This window comes from Netta rufina (genome assembly GCF_964035555.1).
Source record: "Netta rufina genome assembly, chromosome: 4".
NCBI lineage: Eukaryota > Metazoa > Chordata > Aves > Anseriformes > Anatidae > Netta > Netta rufina.
The window spans coordinates 54,405,435-54,427,615 of record NC_140127.1 but is presented as its reverse complement, the minus strand read 5'-3'; the positions used below and the strand labels follow the sequence as shown (position 1 = coordinate 54,427,615).

General features: G+C 36.5%; 1 protein-coding gene across 1 annotated transcript in view; it reads right to left on the bottom strand.

Annotated features, from left to right (window-relative positions):
• ARAP2 (ArfGAP with RhoGAP domain, ankyrin repeat and PH domain 2) overlaps positions 1–22,181 on the bottom strand; it is a gene marked incomplete at both ends in the record, with an annotated part of 116,143 nt that overhangs the window by 19,701 nt on the left and 74,261 nt on the right. The window contains 8 exons of the mRNA XM_084285721.1: positions 685–813; positions 5,084–5,201; positions 5,735–5,809; positions 16,477–16,545; positions 17,348–17,495; positions 18,261–18,366; positions 19,358–19,570; positions 21,580–21,743. Coding sequence (XP_084141847.1) covers positions 685–813; positions 5,084–5,201; positions 5,735–5,809; positions 16,477–16,545; positions 17,348–17,495; positions 18,261–18,366; positions 19,358–19,570; positions 21,580–21,743 — 1,022 coding nt within the window. The remainder of the gene's footprint in view (positions 1–684; positions 814–5,083; positions 5,202–5,734; positions 5,810–16,476; positions 16,546–17,347; positions 17,496–18,260; positions 18,367–19,357; positions 19,571–21,579; positions 21,744–22,181) is intronic.

Sequence of the window (22,181 nt, the reverse complement as noted above, 5' to 3'; positions counted from 1 at the left end):
GTATTATGCAGGGAAAAAAAAAATGACTGGGGGAGCTTGTAAATCTTATTTTTCCACTTTAAATTTGACATGTATGTCCTTTCAAGTGTCAGATCTAAACTTATCCTTTTTAAAAGCCACATGCTGTACATAAGTCATTCAGTTGTTTAAGTCACTCAAATTAGCTTGGAGGCATAGGAACACATAACGGAAATTATAACATACTTTATAAAATTATATAAAAATATACATACTTAATACATAGTATGCACACTGTGTGTATATATATACACACACATACATACACATATATAGTCCACCCACATAGAGACAGAGTATATATATGGAAGGACTGTGCAGAATTGTACTGTAATCTCAAGCAGTCTCAAACAGTAGTCTCAAGCTCCACAGTTCACAAACTGTGAGCAGAATGCAGGGTTTCTGTTCACGTAAGCTCACATGGCAGAGCTTATAGTTTCTAAAACACAGAAATGATGTAGTTTTTGTTCTACAAGAAAGTCAGCATAACCCTTAGTAAAACAGAAACTTCTATAAAATACTGGTAATTTGGGTGTTCTGGAACACATAAGAATCTATATAAAGACATCTATAAAAGAATTGTGTTTCTACATGAAATACCTAATTTACAAAAAAAAAAAAAAAACAAACAACAAACACAAGAGGATATATACAAAAGATACATACCACTGTAGAGTTTCATCATGTCTGTTGTTAGAAATCTCTTTATTATCAGATATGCAGTGCCAGGCTCTGGTAGTGAACTCCAGTGGAGAACCTGTTCTAGAACATTCTCTGTATAATGCAGTGGACGTTCTGAAAAATGCCCAGGGGAAAAAAAAAAAAAAAAAAAAAAAAAAAAAGGAGCTGAAATAAGAAAATCAAGACTGTAGACCCCTAGAAGTTACATGTGCACTGTTTGTTTCATTCACTTTAAGCTACAGAAGAACATGCTTTCAAAATAAGGCAATTAAGCATTTCATTGACTTTCTGCAGCAACACCCTTGGTGGCAAGATCTGCTTAGGTAATGAGTATCAAACTGAAGAAACAAAAGTCAAATGTTCAACAATTCTTTTGTATTTAGTTATTAGTATTTCCTTCAGTAGAGATACTAAAACACTCTTTTCGAACTAATATAAAGGTTAGAAATTATCACAGGGAATATGTAAATACAATCAGACAGCAGTCAATCACCACAGCTACTAACGTTCTGTGAAAAAACACGCACACATACACATCCAAAAAACACACGTAAACAAGAAACAAACCAAAAAAAACACACACAAAACAACAACAGAAAACTAATTTGGAGCATAACGGAAAAAAAAGAAGTACTGGCATAGGTTGTGTTGTCTGTTAAAGACCAAAGCAGGCTAAGGCAGACCCTTCGTTTTGTTACATTCCTTTGAAATGAAAGTGAAAGCATTTAGTTTTACTGGTTCTTCTCCCTATTGATGTGGCTGGGGAATTTCCAGACTTGCACTTTTAAATCCCAACCCCAGGTGAAGAGAACAAGATTAAAATACAAATTGATGAAAGTGTGACTAGACTGTGTGAGGGCACTTTAACACACTGGTTGCTGAAACATATATTTGACAACACATCCACCCTAAAAAAGAGAAACCCTGATACCCTTCCATAGGATTGAAACACTGGAGTGATACAGAAGCATGATACAAAAGCCCAATCAGTACTCTATTCTACAAACTACAGTTCATATACAAGTGAAACTTGGGAAGACACTGCTAACAGGCCCTAAATGCACATTACCAGATCCAGCAGAAATATGAAAGCGACATACACTGCAGCGCAGTCTCTGGTATCACACTAGGCAATCCTGATGTGGATGGAGAGAGAGTCCACAGCAGTTTCCCTCTATAAGGTACCGGTCTCTAAATAATTGCTCCTCCATGAACACACCCAAGGACTCTCAGCAGTAAGCACCTATGGAAAGCACAAAACCTCAACAACGGCTTTGCAAGACGCAACTAGAGCAGTGGATGCATTTTCACTCCAAAAAGTGATTTTTCCACAGATTCCAAGCTCCCATTTGCTTACAAATTTATGTGGGTCAACACTTGAGAAAAGCTGAGTACAACTCCTGGAAAGTCACGCTTGTGTGACACTGTCACGTAGGGTCAGGCAGTCTAGCCCTGTATCTCTTGGGCACTGATGGGATAGGATGATGCCATAATCTCATTTTTCACTTCTGCTTCGGTAGATGAGTCTGAAATGTCAACAGCTGCTTTGAGACTGTCCAGCACCATGCTCTAGCAGAACACATTTTCCTGAACACCAGGGCTCCAGAAAGCAGCAGCCAAAACAACACACTGCTAAGTGGCTGAGAAAAACAGCGGTTGGTTTGCAATGCAAAACAATTACCTTACCTATAGACTTGTTATATCACTTAAGTAAAGATTTTGTTGTTCAGACATAACAACAAAGCAGCCTAACAAAAATACCAATCACCACTTTATAACTCGATTTCTTCTGGCCCTTTTGATTTAAATGGTCCAACTTTTTATATTTCTTTTCAACTTCTGGGAAACAGTCAACTCTTTGATGCGACAAAGTTAAAAACAACTTGTTGCCTTTGTGCAAGAAAGAAAAATCCATTTTAAGGAGAGTAACTTGACAAATCAAAGGCAAGAAACACTGGCAAATCACCACATCTTCCTAGAACACCAGCACTCCCAGAGTAAACACCTACTGTCGTATTTATAGTTACATTTAAGACCATCTGTCATCATGGATTACATGGTACATAAATCATCATGCTGAAATGCATTAGCTATTTTACTGGCAACACACCTCATTTACAAGCTATCCATCAAGCACAAATCACTAAAAAAATATACACCCTATTTTGTAAAAGCATATGGTACTGTACATTCTGCATTAGGTTAGATAAAATTATCAATTATTTCAAAATTTCTATATGCAAATAATCTAGTTGATATTTAATACTGCAATTTCAGTATTTCAAACAGCAAGAAGTCAACACATGCATCCAATTACCCTCTTACTTAGGTCATCATATGCTGGTAAATATCCAAAACCAGTCATTTTAGTCTGAAGCAGCAATAAATATCAGGAGAAAATTACTTTTTACAAAATATAAGCATCTAATTTTCCTGACTTCTTAGGGTTCATCCTTAGGGCAGTAAGTCTTAAAAAAAAAAAAAAAAAAAAAAAAAAAAGTAACGTAACTCTCATAAAACTTCAGGATTGAGTGCAATGAACCAGTATCACCATGTAATGGACAGGTACCAGACTACAGCGGGAACACTATGAGAAAATTAATTTATGTCATAAATGCACTATGGTCTAATGAACATTTGAAACAAATAAACAAACTTTGTTTCTGTCATGACATGTTAAAATCACAACTTACCTGTAAATGATTTCAATAATGTACCATTCAATGATACCTGTTAGCTGATGCTAGTAAGAACAACTTAACAACAGCAAAGACTCATTTTTGGTTATTTTGTGACATATTTAAATTAAATATTACATAGAACCAATTTTCTGTTATTTTCTTTCTGTTTCAGGCTTCTGAAAATCTGCCAGATTCAGCCATAATACCGGTGGAGTCTTCCCTGGTAAATGCCTGTTACTATATGCATTATTTTTCAGCTTTATTCATTTAGTTTGCCTGTTCTGATGATTCCTCCACAAAAGGATCCATGAAGGAGACATTTCACCAACATAGTCTCGACTACTTGGAGGTAGGTGTTGAATTAGGACTTGGCTTGCTCCAAGTTTTGTTTTATTTTTGCTATGTCATTTTCTACTGTGCTCTGTAAATCTCTTGTTTGAATAGGATACATTTGAATTCCTTAACAATACTGATAAACCAATATAGAGCCAGCAGTGTCTCTCTGTTAACTTAATTTTGCCATTCTCACAGTAACTAACTTAAAAAACCTTTCCAGTTCACACTAGAACACTGATTGTTATATGCAAATACCCCAAGAATCTGCCATAAGGCCTTTCTTTTGTACTTCCTTTTACATTCTCTTGACAATATCTAGTTTAGCTTTCATTTTCCGGTGTTATATATCAAGATCAATAAAATAAAAAATCCTTCTTCAAGCCTCCGTTACTCAATCAAAAGACATAAGAATTCTAGAGTCATCAGGACTCCTCCAAAGATAACAGATGCTAGCATTGTTTGTCAGTTGACACCCACATCTGTGAATCAGGAAATGAACCCTATGTCACAAGTCTATGTAGCATCACCACAAGACTGTAAAATGAAAAGAGGTGCCAGGACCATTCAGTTTAAAAGCAACTTAGCATGAAACGCTAATAGAGGCTGCTTTTTACTAAAAGTATATTTCTGTCCCTCAGGTATTTTTCAAAAATCAGGGGACACTGATAATTCATCAAAATAAATTGTTTAAAAATTGCGGGATTTGTTATTATTATTTTGAATCTCTCTAATAATGAAGTTCAGGCTCCAACATGCATAAACCAATCCCAACGTTGAAAGCTTTTACGGTTCGTGAACATTGTGACCTTGTGACTTTTGCCTCTGTTGGAAGCAGAACTGTAAAACAAATGTTTCAAGGGTGTGTTTTCTACGCAATGCCAATGGCAATAAACACAGGATTACACAACCTTATGCTTTTTTTGTTTGTTTACACACTTAAATAACTGACTAAATTAAAAATAAAAAAGGTCCTTTTCCCCAAGTATTGCATAGATTTTTCTCATTCAATTTTCTGGAAAACGTTATTCCTTATTCAGTCAACTACTAACCTATTGAAAATATGTTTCTTACTTGTCATTCATTGGCAAGACGTATTTTTCTGTAGCTGATGGCTAATGAACTGTAAGCCAAAGTAATAAAGAAAATTTTTTTTGATCACCAAATTATAAGCATTTAAAAACAACTCATTGAATTAATTCTGACAAAGTTTAGAAAGAAATCATGCAGATGTCACAGTACCCAGATATAAAACAGCATGAAAGCTATTTTTTTTAATTTCTATAAAAAATTTAAGTAACTCTTTAAATAACCTTTTGATATGTTAAATCTTGAAAACGATAAAAATTTGATGAACAAGAATCACTAACCTAGCTCTCCATTTTCAAGTACTTCAAAAGCAGCCCAGATGTCATCTTTGTTGGGAGTAATGTTTTTGATTCCTAAAACATCATTAGTTAATTCTTCTGCTTCTGTCAAAGGTGATACCTGTAATACAAATCGTGTCAGTTTATAATGTATTACACTTACTGTTTTCTGATTTTTTTTTCCTCTAAAGTCTTCCTCCTTGAGTTTGCTAAATAAAAAATAAAATAAATAATGCTGGGATTCACAGAGCTGGAAATCACTAAAAATAATACAGATTACTTTTTTTTTTTTCTTTTGTTTTTATTTAATCCCAGTAATGCATATTCCTATTTTAAGAAACAGCATTCACTGGGTACTTGTTAATTTGCAACTTGCGTTGCAGCCATAGGACAATGAAAATTTATACCACTGCATACTGCAATAAAACTAAAGGAGGATGTCTCTGCTTTGAAATTGGATGATAACCTTCTCTTTAAAAATGCACATTAAAAAGTCTTCATAAAATTTAGGTACACGGATAATAAAATAGTTTTAAAATAATAGTGATAGATACAAAATCATACTTTCATACGTAGTTACAAAAGTAAGTAAGAAAATATATTTTACATACTTTATGAGAAAGTGTTTGTTTAAAATCACTTCTGTATTCTCACCCTGATTATAATACTACAGTCTGGCTCCTTTCTTTCCACATAAACTTCAATCAGCAAATCTCCAGCCTGGGAAACCTGAAGGAAAGCAACAACAAAAATACAAAAAAGTCTTAACAAATATTTAAAATAATCTTTTAAACTGGGAAAGTAAAAAGATTATTTAGCAGATGTGCTAGAACCTACTAAACATGAACTTCTTTCCCCCTTGTCTAAAAAACACTCCCCAAGTACATGCCAACTGGAAAGTCTGCACTACATTCATTAGCAAAAGGAAAGAAAAATCATATTCTCAGATTCAAAGGAAAAATTCAAACCCTGACTAAATCCAAAGTATTCATATATTCAAGAAACAGACTTAACCAATATATGTTCAAGTGGGAAAACTACAGATGACATATACAGAACTTTAAAATTGACATGAGTGTACTAGTATCTAGCACACTAGTGGTAACACACTAGGCTGTATTAGTAGCTTAAACCATCAGAAACATAATTCTGCTTTAAACAAGCCAAGCTCATTTCAGAGCCAAAACAGATTAATAGAATTTAAGACCATGAAATACAAAAGGACAGCAGCAAAAAATAAAATGAGTCCGTTAAAAATGAGAGGAAAAATTACTAATACCAGAATATTACAGTCCCAAAGTCATTTGTATACACCCAGATAACTGGGACTCATTACTACGAAGACTATATTTATGATTATTAATCACAATGAAAACTTGTCATCACATGTTTAAAAAAGGAATCAAAACACATGTTCTTGGTATCAACCTCTATTAAAGATAGCTTTTTGATTTTTTTAGACCAGATACCCAAACTTTTATGTAAAAGCTACCACGGAATAATTAGATGACACGCAAATGTAAGCAAAATATATTACATAATAGTTTAATATACATAATTAAGAACATCTAATAATATGAGCCTTACACAGAAACTCAGAAGACAGTAAATTCAGCATTTTATGATCAAGGAAAAAAAAGTTAATTCAGGTGAAAGAATATAGTATTTTTCTCTCGTTGCTAGGTTTGCTCATCTATGGCAATAAAATTACCTTCTTAGATGAGAAATTACTTACTTTTATACAGTTAAAAGTGTCTAGCTCCTTGCCTGCTCAAGTTCCCTTGCAATGTAATCATACGTGTCTTCAAAAGATTGCAGTTCAGCCCAGTAATAAAAATACTTTCTAAAACTAAAACTGTGATGAAGATCAGTACATGGGAAGAAAAAATAAGGTAGAAAACTGGTTTTGAGCAGGTGTATCCTTTTATTAAGTTGCCAATATAAAAAATTAATGAAATTTACATTAAGAATACCAATTTGTGTCGACTCTGAGAACAGTATTTGTAGTGATTTTACTTATTTACATATTAATAAAATTCAAAGGAAGAGGCCAAGAAAAGTAAAAACTACATTATATGCAGAGTAAGATATGGAAAAAATGATAAGAACAGGCAAGCTTTAAGATACATTTTGACTAGTTTACAGAAGCTTAAACTACATTTCCATGGAAAAATAAATGGCAGCACTCAATTTTATAAAACATTAAAGTCACCATTTTCCAGATTGTTAAAGTTAGTTTAGCCTCTGAGAATAGAAAACTAATGGAAACATTTGTGAGGAAAAACATTACAAAGCTACTTTGAAGAAAGCTTCTTAATTATAGTGGCATAGACTCAAAAAAAGCTCATTTAGTTGTAAAATTTGCTTTTCAGATGGTATTACAGAGAAAGGTTAGAAAAAAAAATGAAGCTGACATTTGATTTCCACTGGGCTCATGTAAACAACCGTATGGAGAGAAAATGTGCTGTAAATTACAGCAGCAAACAGAAACAGCTGGCCTAAGTATATAGTGGACAGAAAATGAAGAGTGGCTAATGAAGTGCCACCTGGAAAGGAACTGCAATGACATTTCAGACATAAGAACTTCCAGGCCTTCAACAGAAATTTGTTTTAGTTGCTCTTCTCTGAGCATTCTGCAAGACCAGCCTGGAGATAATTTTTCTACAGCAACTTATATATTCAAATCTATTAAGTATTTGCAACACTGATTTCCCCTGCAAACACATGTACATTTTGATGCAATAATGTCAGACAATCAGATATTAAATGGAAAGGATTCTTACACAGAATTCTTAATTATAGTTGCTTGATGTTTAAGTTGCCAGCCACCCGTGCTGTTAAATCACTCTGCACTATGTTGTCAATTTCACCAGTAGCTGGAAGGCCATCCAAAAAAGTTCCCAAAGAGCTAGCACAAGTCCAGTGTCCAGGCTATATGGTCTGCAAATTCAAGTCTTGCATATGCATGGCCTTGCAAACTGCTCAGAGGCTATATGATTACAGGCAATGACCCAGAGGAAGAAAGCAGCTGAGAAGAATAGGTTTCAGCATACTCCTTCATTTCACTGAAATATTGGAAGATATTTCAAAGATACACTGTCCCACCTAGCCATTCTACTCTGAAGATGCTTAACCCTATCTCAGGTCTGTACTGAGAAGTATAGTTAACAGCACTTGGCTGGGGTCATAGCATTGACGAAGGCATCTCTGCCTGATGAAGGAAATGCTCTTCCTTTTAAACAGCAGCAGTTTTAAACAAGAGTATATGGCCAAGCCCGGTAAAATTTAAAATGTGTGCATGAATATAATGCAACCTTCTGAAATTCTGAGTAATATGCACTTGGTATTCATGATAGAAGCTAATACTGTAAAACAGTATAAAAAGAGGAAGGTCATACTTTTTCAAAAGAACTTAGTATTAGCCCAGGTCCATCTCACAGAATCACAGAATTTCTAGGTTGGAAGAGACCTCAAGATCATCGAGTCCAACCTCTGACCTAACACTAGCAGTCCCCACTAAACCATATGCCTAAGCTCTACATCTAAACGTCTTTTGAAGACTTCCAGGGATGGTGACTCCACCGCTTCCCTGGGCAGCCTGTTCCAATGCCTCACAACCCTTTCAGTAAAGAAGTTCTTCCTAACATCTAACCTAAAACTCCCCTGGCGCAACTTAAGCCCATTCCCCCTCATCCTGTCACCAGGCACGTGGGAGAACAGACCAACCCCCACCTCGCTACAGCCTCCTTTGAGGTACCTATAGAGAGCGATAAGGTCGCCCCTGAGCCTCCTTTTCTCCAGGCTGAACAAGCCCAGCTCCCTCAGCCGCTCCTCGTAGGACTTGTTCTCCAGGCCCCTCACCAGCTTCGTTGCCCTTCTCTGCACCCACTCAAGCACCTCAATATCCTTCTTGTAGCGAGGGGCCCAAAACTGAACACAGTACTCGAGGTGCGGCCTCACCAGAGCTGAGTACAGGGGGACGATCACCTCCCTAGCCCTGCTGGTCACACTGTTTCTGATACAAGCCAGGATGCTGTTGGCCTTCTTGGCCACCTGAGCACACTGCTGGCTCATATTCAGCTGACTATCCACCATCTAATATGTTTTGCCAACCAATCCTGCTAATGACAACAGGCACAGTCAGGGAAATGTTGGATTCCTCTTGGGAAAAATTGTATATAAAATCTCAAAACATCCTTGTAACCACCTAGAAGCAGCTTCATTAATCAGGGGGCATTAAGCAGTAAATACTTTGGAATAAAAGCAATTGCCCCAGCTTTGATCAGACTCACTCCCTTCTGTATTGAAGTGGTCCCAGACATTAAGCACACATGTATTTCATATGTTATGTGCAGATGGAATTTCAGAAAAATGTATTTTTAAATTGAAACGCTAGTAGCATTAAAATTGCCTGCTACAGAAAAATCGGTAACTGGCACAAAATGTTCCACAGCTTAATTCAGAGGGGGAAAATGTTCATAGTTGCAATCAAATTGCCACAAATGGAAATCAGGCTCTTGAGTAAAACAGCTGAGGAATGGAGTCCAAATAGGGGCAACAGGCTGACTGAAAAGAGAGAATGCATTTCCTAACCTTAAAGGCAGTTCAAACTTCAGTTTATCAATTATGAAAAAGTACAAGTTTTGTTCTAATGTCTACTGCTTGTTTAGAAAGTTAAAAAGAATAAGGCCATCATCTCTCTGAGGCAAGTGTTCCTAAATAACTAAGGTCTCCTGAGTTCATACTTGCTAGCTTGACTTGTCATCACTCTTTTTCCAGGAAATGCCACGCAGAGTAAAGATACCAGTGGCTTGATAAGATCCAAAATAATTTTCTAACTCAAACTCACCATTTCATGTTTTCTGATACAATATTGACAAAGATTAATTAATACAATCCAGCAGCTCAATTACTTATTTTCCTCATAACAGATTGAGGAAACATGTAACAAATAGTGAAAACTGATGTTTTTCAAGTAGGAATTACTTCAGATGCCCAATTTTAAACTGCCTTAGTGACCAATTTTGTTCTAGGAATTTTCCATTACTTATTATCTTTGTAGGGAGAGAAACATCAATGACAGCTTTTGGTTAGGATCACTGTCCTGTCTGAGAAACAGAGAAGTCAATTATCTTCTATACTACTTTCCATTTTCTCCCAATTGAGTCCATTTTAAAGCATAAAGCTATAAATCAATGCACACAATTTATAGCAAACATCCATTTTGCCTAGACAATACAAATAATATAGCATAAAATGTCTATTAAGACTTAACGGTAACATATTTATAGAAAAGAAGAAGAGGGGGTAATTTACTGTAATGTTTTTTCATTAAAAGCCTATTTTTCTGCTTCTTTTTCACTTTGAGATTTTCCAATATACAGGTACTTCTGATGTATTCTTCCTTTGTGTAGCGGTTCACATGGAAATCCATGCTGCTTGCCACTTTAATATAAATCTTTTGTTCATATAAGGTCTTGAGCAATGCAAAAAGGAACTAACCAGATTTTTTGGTCTTTAATTTCACAGTAGCAAACCTTAAAACAATCATTTATGTACATGCGTGCCCAAGGAATTCACTTTTTCTATTTAAACGTGGTACCCAAGGTTCCTTGGTGACACCTTGGTAAAGCTGAAGAGCTTTGTTTGTCTTATCAAAAACTCATTCAGGATATACTGAGAATGAGCCCACAGGCAGTAATGTGAATTCATTTTTCCAAGCCAGTGCCATAACAAATAGGTTCTAAGTTATTCAAGGTGATTGTAAAGTTGTGGAGAAGTGCACCTCAGGCAAGGTTAGCTCTCATGCACCAAAGATGTTCAGACTTTCACAGTTCCTCATGGTACACAAATGCAAGACCTCATAAAAAAAAAAAAAAAAAAAAAAAAAGCACAATGCTGAGACAGATATCATAGCTGTAGTGTAACAGAACTTTCTCTAAAAATTATCTGGAAATGCAGTATTGAATAGAGCAAACATTTACAGAGAACACAGGTGGGTAATGTGATTAGGTGAAATTTAATGTCAGCGATCATAGAATCATTATGGTTGGAAAAGACCTTCAAGATCATCTGGTCCAACCACCACCCTACTACTAACATCACCCACTAAACCATGTCCCTAAGCACCAAGTCCAACCTTACACAGCCCATGGATGGTGATGCCACCATTTCCTTGGGCAACCTGTTCCAATGCCTGACTACTCTTTCTGAGAAGAAATGTCTCCTCATTTCCAACCTAAACCTCCCCTGGCACAACTTGAGGCCATTCCCTCTAGTCCTATCACTAGTTATCTGAGAGAGGAGGCCAACCCCCAGCTCCCCACGCCTCCCTTTCAGGTAGTTGTAGAGAGCAATAAGGTCTCCCCTGAGCCTCCTCCTCTCCAGACTAAACAACCCCAGTTCCCTCAGCCGCTCCTCACAGGACTTGTGTTCCAGGCCCTTCACCAGCTTCGTAGCCCTTCTCTGGACACATTCAGGGCCTCAAATGTCCTTCTTGTACTGAGAGGCCCAAAGCTGAAAACAGTACTCAATATGTGGCCTCACCAGAGCAGAGTACAGGGGAACAATCACCTCCCTGGTCCTGCTGGCTACACTATTCCTGATATGTTATATGCAGTACACCAAGCCCACAAACTCTCCAGTCCAGTTGAAACTCTCTGGTACTTTGTATTTAGCACTTATTTACTGCATCCTTTGAGGAACTGTTTTTTCCTCATGGGATGAAAAGAAATAGATTTTCAAAGTCGTACATCTAAATGCAACTCCTAGTCCATTTCTTTTTAGTTCTTTCTCTCCCTTTAAACTAAAGTAGGAAGTGACATTTTCTTCAGCTTTGAAAGTTCTATTTGTACAAATATTCTCTCTGAAACTAAAAGCTGACAATTCTAGCAATGTGTTAAGAACAAATGAGAAAAAAAATTGACAGTTGCGTACTATATAATAACATAAAATTTCAGAGGCAGCAGTGAAAGGCCATCCTAAGTACTAGAAAGCACTGCAAATTATCCTTTTTGTATTTATGAAGTCTGGCTGGATAAGCTGAACTCAGACACACAAAGGAATACAAGAGTTAGGAGTAGGGGCAGACAACCCAAGAGGTATGTAGAACAGCTACCCAGTTGTGCAGGAATAAGGTTAGAAAAGAAAGCTGGACCAACCTGGAGTTAAATCTGGCTATGGATGTGAAGGAAAGGATTCTACAAGTACATAAATGGCAAAAGGGAGACTTGGGAAAACATGGGCTTCCTGCTGAATGGAACAAGGGAATATGTGACAAATTACATGGAAAAGGCCAGAGTATTCAACACCTTCTTTGCCTCCATCTTTCCAACCTTCAGGAATCCCATCCTCTTAAGTCCAGAGGGAAAGTCTGGAGCAAGGAAGACTTACTCTCGGTGAAGGAGGCCCAGATTAAGTAACACTTAAATAGTAATGGATATATGTAAGTTCATGGGGCCTGACAAACAGCACCCATGAATGCTGAAGGATTTAGATGATGTCACTGTAAGGTGACTCAACTATTTTTGAAGAGTCATGGAAACTGGGAGAGGATCCTGAAGATCAGGGAAGAGCAAATGTCAATATCATCATCAAAAAGGACAAGAAGGAAGATTCAGAAAGCTACAGGCTGGTCAGCCTCACCTCAGACCAAACCAATTGCCCTATACAGTGAAGATACAAGCAAATGAAAGGATAGCAGTATTTACCTCAGCTTTAGTAAAAACTTCAATGGTGTCTGCCATAACGTCATTACAGAGAAGCATACAAAATACAGAGTAAACAAGTAGACAGACTAAAAAGTGTCTAAGAAGTCAGGAGTCCAATAATCTTCACTAATGATCTTGATAATGGGACAGGGCACATCCCCAGAGAGTCAGCAGATGGTACTGAACTGGGAGCACTAGCTGATACATAGCTGATACAGATGAATCTCATGAAGTTCAACAAGGGGAAATGCAAGTCCTGCAACTGGGGAGGAGTACCAGCACACACTGGTTAGAAGGCAACAAGCTGGAAAGCAGTTTTGCTGAGAAGGTCCTTGATGTTCTAGCATTCAACATTAATGATCCAACACTGCACCCTTGCAGAAAAGGAAAACAGCCTCCAGGGCTGCATTAAGCGAAGCACTACAAGCAAGTCATGGGAGGTGATCCTTCTCTACTCAGGTGTGGCCTTGCCAGTACTGAAGTGCTGTGTTCAGTGTTGGGCTGCTCAGAACCAGTAAAGTAAACTACTGCTAGATATTAACTATGTGTTCAAACATCTGATGGGAAGGAATGAAGAAAAACAAACCACACTCTTTTCAAAGGTATACAGTGACAGGACAAGAGGCAATGGGCACAAATGTGGTGTGTTCCCCACCACCCTGAAAAACACACATGAAATTCAATTTTACATATATGTTTTTTGTCCTAACTGTGAAGGTGGTCAAGCAGTGGAACAAGTTGCCCAGAGAGGCTGTGGAGTCTCTATCCTTTGAGATATTCAAAAACTAACTAGATATGGTCCAAGGCAAGCTGTTCTCAGCAGTTCTGCATGAACAAAGGGGTTAGACTACGTGGTCTCAGCCTAGACAATTCTGTGATGAGATAGGAGATTTTGTTTGAATAGGATTTGTTTCATCTTTAAGGTTAAAGTGATATTATTTTTGGTAAAGAATTTAAAGCTTAACCACGAGTATTATGAGAATCAAGACTGAGTCTGTTAATAGAGTAGGTGCAACCATTAATTCAGAACAATGATTATTAACAGTAGAGAATTTGTTGTGATCAAAATAAGGAGAGTTAAAATTCCAATTCAATCTTTCTATAGCTTCACCTCCCATCAACTTGGATAGTCCTAGTGAAACCAATCCAAACAAGCCCAATTATTCATGAAGTTTACAATTTGATACTGTAGTTTTAAACTATAAAGACTAGTTTTGCTGGTAGCTTTTATTAAAATCGGTGGCAATTTTAGAAAACCTAGAGATTTATTAAAAAAAAAGAAATGCAAACATCCCTTTTTCTTCAATAGGCAGCCTTCCAAATGCAATACACCTCATAAAGGTGATTTTACAGTGTTACCTGGGGTGGAGAAAATACCAAACAAAACCATTTTAAATGGTTCTTCTCTTATACTCCTTGTAGCCCCAGTTTTAGCCAAACGCACCTAACCAGCAGTTGCTCCTAAGTTATTAAGTTACTCAGCAGCCTTTCAGTTTACTTTCTTATTTTTTCTCCATATCTAATTAATGGGTCTTTACTGTCCCTTTTTGTATCCATATAATTTCTCTCAGATCTTCCTAATTTCTCCAAAGGCATCATGAACATTTAACCATGAAAGCTTCCCAAAAGCTGCCAGGAAAATGTAAATAGTGTAACAAAGCTGTAACATTATTTCTTTGTTGTTGTTCTAAAGAGCATACAAAATAATGTAATGTACTTAAAAGTCTGTGCATCTCCACCATTCAAGATTTTATTCTCAAATATCAGTAAAAGGTCCTTTTCATGTAGCCAGGAATTAATAAATTCCATACTTTAACCCCCTACCTTGCAGAATGCTTTTAGAGAATATCTGTGTTGTTTTTTGTTTTGTTACATTATCAAGGCAGATGTTTCCATTCTGCAAGAGAGACGCTAGTAATGAACTTAATATTTCCCAGTGACTAGGCCACTACCTGTCAGGCACCAAAAGGAAGAAATAGGCATTCTACTTTTTACACACACACATTCACAGCAGTGCCACAGTTAGAAACCTTCATGCCACTCTATCCCAGACAAGAAGGAAATATGAAAAAAATAAGACTCAAGACAGCAATGCACAGAACATTCAATGTGGATCTGCAAGACTCCTTTCTTCAAAGACATAATTAAAACTATAACAAAACTTGTTGGTAGGGTTCAGGCAGCCCTACTTCTTTTCTGTTACCTTTCTATTAATTTTTAAAGCCCCATTGTGTTGGGTCTGTCTGAGCTGGAGTCACCTTTTCCCTGCAGCAGCCCACACAGTGCTGTACTCTGCACTCGTAGCTGGAACAGCATTGATATCACTCCAGTGTTGTGTCTATTGCTGCATAGTGCTGGCACAGCATCAGGACTCCTTCCAAGCCCCCAAGAGCCAGCAGACTGGGGGTGGGCAAGTGATGGGGAGGGGACATTGCTGGGGCAGCTGACCTAAACCAACCAAAGGGATATTCCATAACACCTGATGTCACACTCAGCAATAAAAGGGGGGGCTCTCGTGGGGGAGGGGGCTGTTCCTCCTGAACAACCACTACACGTTTGAGGCCCTGCTTCCCAGGACGTGGCCGAACACCGCTCGCTGATGGGAAGTAGAGAATAATTTTTCCTCTCTCTGTGCTTCCGCGCGGACTGATTGCTTCTTTTGTCTCTGTTTTTTTTCCTCCCATTCCCTTTCCCTTTAATTAAACCTTTCTTATCTCAAACCTCGAGTTCTCTGTGTTGTATTTTCTCCCCCTTCCTCTTTGAGGAGAGGGGGAGTGAGAGAGCGGTTGTGGTGGAGCTCGGCTGCCCACCTGAGTAAAACCACCACACCCATATGCTCCAGAACTACTGCAAGACTCTCCTCGACTACTTCAGATTCCTGAAGAAGTCTGTGAGCACCCTACACTCCCCTTTACCTCTGGCAATGACCTATCTTGGTCTAAGCTTAACAGTTTTTGCTTTAATTAGGATTGCACACAAAAGCCATTCAGACAGTGAAATATACTATCACTTCGTTGTTTCTTACCAATTCTCATTTTATTCAAAAGTTGTTACAGGTAATACTGAACTCTAGAATATTAAGCAGCTTAAGATCTCCTGGTTTTGTATACTGTTTCCTGAAGTTCAGTTTGATTGAAGTAACCATGTTTGTATGTGTTTGAAGCATCCCACAATAATATTTATACTTTGAGGCTCCATATGTGGCCACAAAACAGCACGTGGCAAAAAGATTCAGATACTTTAAACTCATAGGGATTGTCATTCATTAACAAAGACAGACAGCATGTACCCAAAGGTCATGAAATAATAGAAGTATTAATATACACTTGAATTTTTTTAATATGCACAATTAAAATTCCACATGATGGGTCATCATTTTCACACTTGTAAATGTTGATCATTTCCTTCTACTACAATTTATGTAACATAGCAAAAGCACACAACCACTTCTAAGTTATGTTCTGTCCTAAACACTAGGATAATTCCACAGTATGCTTTACACAAAGTTGTTTTGCTTTAGCATTTTATGCCTCCTCATATGTTCCTTAGTTCTTTAGTTAACAACACTAGTCACTGTGCAAGCCCAGGAATATATATTTAGATATCCAGGTATATAAAAAAAATCTATAAACAACTAAATACTCTTTGTTAAAAGTATTTGCATACCAGTTTATTTTTGCCACTTACCTGAGTATCTTTCCACCTGGTAATAAAGCTGTTCTCTATATCCATTTGTTTGACCTGGTCTTCATTTATCTGTTTAAATTTGATCATTTTTGTTCAGTTAATAGCTATAAGCTAGTATAAAAAATTATACTATTAACTAGCAAACAGTATTTCAATGTAATAAACTAATAAATACAAATACAAGAGGAATAACAATTAGTAAGAATACAAATAATTATGCTCATATAGTGAGCTGTGCCAGCTGTGCCAAGTAGTCAAAAATAGTCAGTCAGCGATGGGATCATTATGATAAACTTTACCAATACACATTAGGAGAGGATTGTATTAAAAACTGCCACACAGAATGTTACAGTGATACAGTACACTCTAAACCAAAATGGCTATGACAAATTGCTTCTAGTAGTATCTTTTCAATCCAGTTGGATTCAGTATGCTTTCGGTTCCTTCAAGGCTCAAGGAACCCAACACTGTTTTCTCTAAAATCCTTACTGTAATCACAGTTCAGAGACTCAGTTCTTCCATGCCTCAGTTCTGACCATGGCTATAAAAACTGAATTGAAGTATTACTTTTAATAGTTATCATCTCGAAATTTTCTTAAGATTGTCAGCAGTGTCAGCAAGAAAAGCGTGCACCATTCTGGAAAATATCTCACAGCAATCCTATAAAAATAGTAATTCCTACACAGACTAAGCTATCTAGAAAATGAAATTTAAAGCAGGCAATTAACCATGTCCGCTGAATTAGAGTTCAACATCCCTGCATCTCCTCAGACAGTATAATGAATACCAGACCATCTCTAACTTTAAGATTTCTATATTTTAGCATGTCTAATAGTGGAGCAGTCAGGCTACTTTCAATAAAGATACCTACATCAAAAAGTTGCACATAATTTTTAATTAGATCTTCAATTACATTGACTTCTTCACTAGTCTGCCCTTTGGTTTGAAATAAGCATGAAGAAAACACCATGGCTAGATTGTGAGGGTTCATATGATTGATTTCAGAACATTTCTGCACCCTGTTGAAGGAAAAATAAGTATATTTAGAAGGTTCCATTGTTCCCCTGGTTGTTTAAGGCTTCTCTATAGAACATGGAGTGCATTTCAAAAATATTTACTTTATCAGAAAAATAATATAGCTTGTTAAATAGCCACTATAGTAAAATAATGACCATTCCTACTTAATAATGCAAAACTCTGCATTTAACTGTATAAAATCATCCAAGTCACACTATTTTTATATACTTGCTACTGCTTATTTGATCTAGGAGTAGGAAAGACCTTTGTTGTTTAAACAACTCTGTATTTTGGGTATTCTCCACAAATACCTCAGTTGCAAAATGAAGCAGTGCTGAAATATTTGAAGGACTTTTAATCTCAAAATTACCATTTGTAATGTAGATTGAGGAGAAGGCCATTTCCCCTGCAAAAAAAACCCCTTTTAATCTCAAGAACCATTTGCAACAATCCTAGGCTAGCAGATGGGATTAAATGAATCCACCTAAAGAAGATTCATCAAAAATTAACTTGCTCAGACACAAATACAGGCAGCCCTCTACCACTGTAAGGAATTTCCATCCCGGTATAGTTATCTACTACTAAAAATACAACTGAAAAAAAAAACACATTATATTTAATAGCCTTTAATTTATAATTAATCAGCACAACAAGTTAAGCTCGACACTTACTAGTTGATGAAATAATCCTAATTTCATTCTTGATAGAGTTATACTGAGAAACATTACAAAAAAAATTCTCTGCTACATTCTATCATTTGAATTTACCTGTAAAGATGTTCAATTAATGCAGCCAAAGTTGCCTTATTGACTGGTGGAAGCGTCCGAATGAAAGCTCCATACTTCCTTACACGTTCCTTTTCATTCTGCATATCTGCCAAAAAAAAATAATCACTGAGCATTAATAACAATGTATACCAAAAACCAACAACAGTTCTCATTAACTGTTTCTGCACCATCTAGTCATTTAAAACTAGTTTATCAACCAACCTTTTCTTCATGAAGACTATACTGACAACCTACTATTAACAAAGTCTATTATTATACACTAGATCAAGGAAATAGTATCAGCAATAAGACACAGTTCTATATTTAAACTGCAGGAACTCATGCTTAAGACTAAATTCTATGAAAGTAATTGCTCTTTCCTCTCAAAGGATATTTAACTTTGCAATTTGTGCGTACATCTACGTACGTAGATGCTACTTTACTTGTAGATACTACTTTAACAGTGCCCAGAGGTAAGAAACAAAAACACCTTTTCATCTTTTTTATTTTTATTGAAGAAATGTCTCAAGTTCCAAAGTAGTTTACAGATCTAAATATGTAAGACTAGTAAGAGGACAGCAGAGGAGAGGAAGCAGTAATAAAGTTGTACAAAGCTACATAAGTGAAACAGTAGTAGACAATGATAGAAACTCCAGTATTGGGAATTCGCATTTGAGACACAGCCACAGCTCTCTACCTTTAAGTTAAGTCTGCTCTCTGTGTTGCATTGAGCACAGAGGCTATAGAGAATAATCACAACTGGGGCAATTGCAAAGTTTATGTAATGCTTTTTAATTTATTTTAAACATTTTCTTCTGAGTCCCTTATTTCTCTCAGATTTCTGAAAAAGAAAAACGGACAAACTCCTCATCTCTTGCAGTTGATTGTTAGCATTCTCCAAAAACAACCAAATGAGCCATGTTTTGATTTATTGGGTAACAGGAGTCTACTTCAGCCAAACTGTAAACATTTTTATCTGCTACAACTGTTCCACAGATTGTCAAACAATACAGACAAGTATTTAGTAAAACCCCCAGATTTTGTAATGAGTATTTACAACCAACCTTTCTTGTATTGAGTGTTATTGCAAATATTACCTAATGCAGAAATCCAGAATGGATAAAGTTCTTTAGTGAGAAGAGCATCATCTATTTGAGAAAGAAAACTTTTCAATACATCAGTCACATCTTCAAGCTGATGTTTCCCAGCTCTTAGTTTAACACTCCTTGCATCTTTTTTGAAACTTTCCAGAAGTTCAGCCACATTAGAAGAATTGCCATTCTTGAGGTAGATCTGCTTGCTCCCTAAACCTAGGTTACAGAAATACAAGACAGAAAAATAAGTATCTATAAAGTTCGGTGCTCTTCTAAAAATTCAAACCTTATTACATGAAAAGCATGTCTGGCAGACAAACAGATCACATCTCCTACTAGTATCTTTCTGACCCTTTCCACATACATATTTTGTTAGAGAAAACACTGCCAAGTCTGCTCATAACCAACCAGACATCTTTGTAAATACACACATCATAAAATTAAGCAAGCCTGGGATCAGTTTCAGGAATGTTTTACAGGCTGTTCAAATCCCTAGATCTCTTAGTGACTTCCTAAATCAATGGTTTGAAAAGGCACGATTAATGAGAGAAGTTCTGATGTCATCTACACAAGCAACATGAATCCTTTCATTACTAGTACTTCCACTATTTTATTCCCCTACAATTTAGCTTTGCTTTGGACTCAGTATTGTATTCATCCAACCTGATGCACGTCTCTATTAAAAGGCTCAAGATACTGTTCCTGTTTTCCGATTTTCCTCAGGTTAAGGAAAATACCAGGCAACCAGTATTCTTGTATTTAATGACTGAAAACACCAAAGCCAACTTTAAAAAAATAAGTAATTAAATAAAAATATAGCCTAAAACACAGTCAAGTTATTGAATATAGCATGTGGAAATTTGATATAGATGTACGTTCCCATTCTTTGGCTTTGTTTCTCTTTGGAGAAGTTTCTCCTGTCTTCTCCACACTTGAAAAAAGAGTATCATTTTATAGCGAAATTCTTTTTTCCTTATGCATTTGTCAAATATATAGCAGCATTCTGTCAAAACCTATGAAATCATGTCTTACATTCTTGCAATTCACCCTTCCTGTGATGTCCACAAGCACTATTGTTTGATATTACCCTTGTGTTCCTACTGTCAGGAACAGCTGTGGCACCTGATATTGTCAGTCACCTACAGGCCACAACTGAAGACAAAGCTTTGATTACGATGAAAATATGTACATCTACAAATAATGCATACATACAACTCCTTCAACTTTTAAATGAAACCTGTAACACTCAGTAACCCTGATCCTGGGGAAAAAAAAAATAAATAAAATAATCTATAGATGTAGACTTCCCGTGTTTCAAAAAAAAATAAAAATCAGGAAATAAAATTTTAATCTAGAACCTACACTAGCAATGTTTCTGATTGGGGGGCACCATTACCCTGCTTTAACAACATTTCTGTGCATGAAACAGCATAAACTATAGTTAGAATTATTCCTACTGCTATTAGTTAAAAAATAATGTAGCAAATACTTTTTCATGTTTTTTTGACAACAGCTGCAACACAAACAACTATTTACCATAATGCTGTGTTGCCACGTTTCAAAGTTATTTAGTTAGATTTCAATCAATGAAACATAAATTAGGCCTTCTCATACTGACAGAGGTTACAAACACATTTATCCTGAAGATAGGTTTTACAAGGTTGGTATGTATTTAGTATTTCACAAGATAACTTATTAAACTGCAGCAGTAAAAACAACACACACACTATCTACATATGATCTAATGCTATGGAAAATTATGCTGGCAATATTTACTTAAGCAAAAAACAACTCCTTAGGCTCCTATTCTAAAAAAAAAAAAAAAAAAGCAGCCTTAATACTGAACATGATTTCACAGTTACTATCAGTTTTTCGCATTTTATGATCAGGCCATTTCTGTTCCTGCTTCACGAAGCTTATTTTTAAGGCTAAGGTGCTCTGCACTGAGGCATGGGAGCCAAAAGCTGAGATACATCAGATAACAGCATCAATTTTAAAAATACAAACGTGTCTGTGAGTGAGATTTCTCAAGCTGTACTTCCACAGACTGCTTATTCTCAGATGCATGGCACTGTACTTCACCATCACATCAAGGAATGGTGGGGCTAACCGGAGATCTGGTTTTACTTTGGGTAATACGTAAACTTATTCAAAAAGATCTGAAGGTGCTGTGGTATAGGTATTATACAAATGACATTAGGTTGAATAAAAACTACTATACTTACCATACTGTGTAACAAATGCTATACAGCTGTTCACTATAATAGGAACATCATTTTTGCTGAGCTGCTGATCTTGTAACGCATTACCATCTGTACCCGCTGCTTTTTCAATTGCAGTATACCAGACCATGAAATCCAGCTTCGTATGGCCATGGATGTACAGTGTTCTGAAAAGTTTAAAAATATTTTGAATGCAGGAAAGAAAGAAAAATGTGATGATATTCTACAACAGCACAGAAGTTGTCTAGAGAAATATCGGAATAAGATAACAAGGCACCTTCCACCACACAGAATTGTGACGGTTGCCTATTGTTACAGCACCTTTTTCTCCAACTACATTTGTACTAGCAGTGTCACAATAAATCATCGAGGATCCATATAGAGACGTGTCACAAACCTTTGAAAAGACCTGAACAACAATAATTACTCTTCAGTCTTCCTCCTGCAACCTGCATTCATATGTCCAAGTCACAGTTAAGAATGAAATAAAAGATTTACAGACAACTTTCAAAACTAGACAAGACATACTTTCTTTTCTGTTTCCCACCCCCCTTTTCTATAGAGTAGCTGAGACATACTGAATTTCCTTCCTTCACCTGTATCGA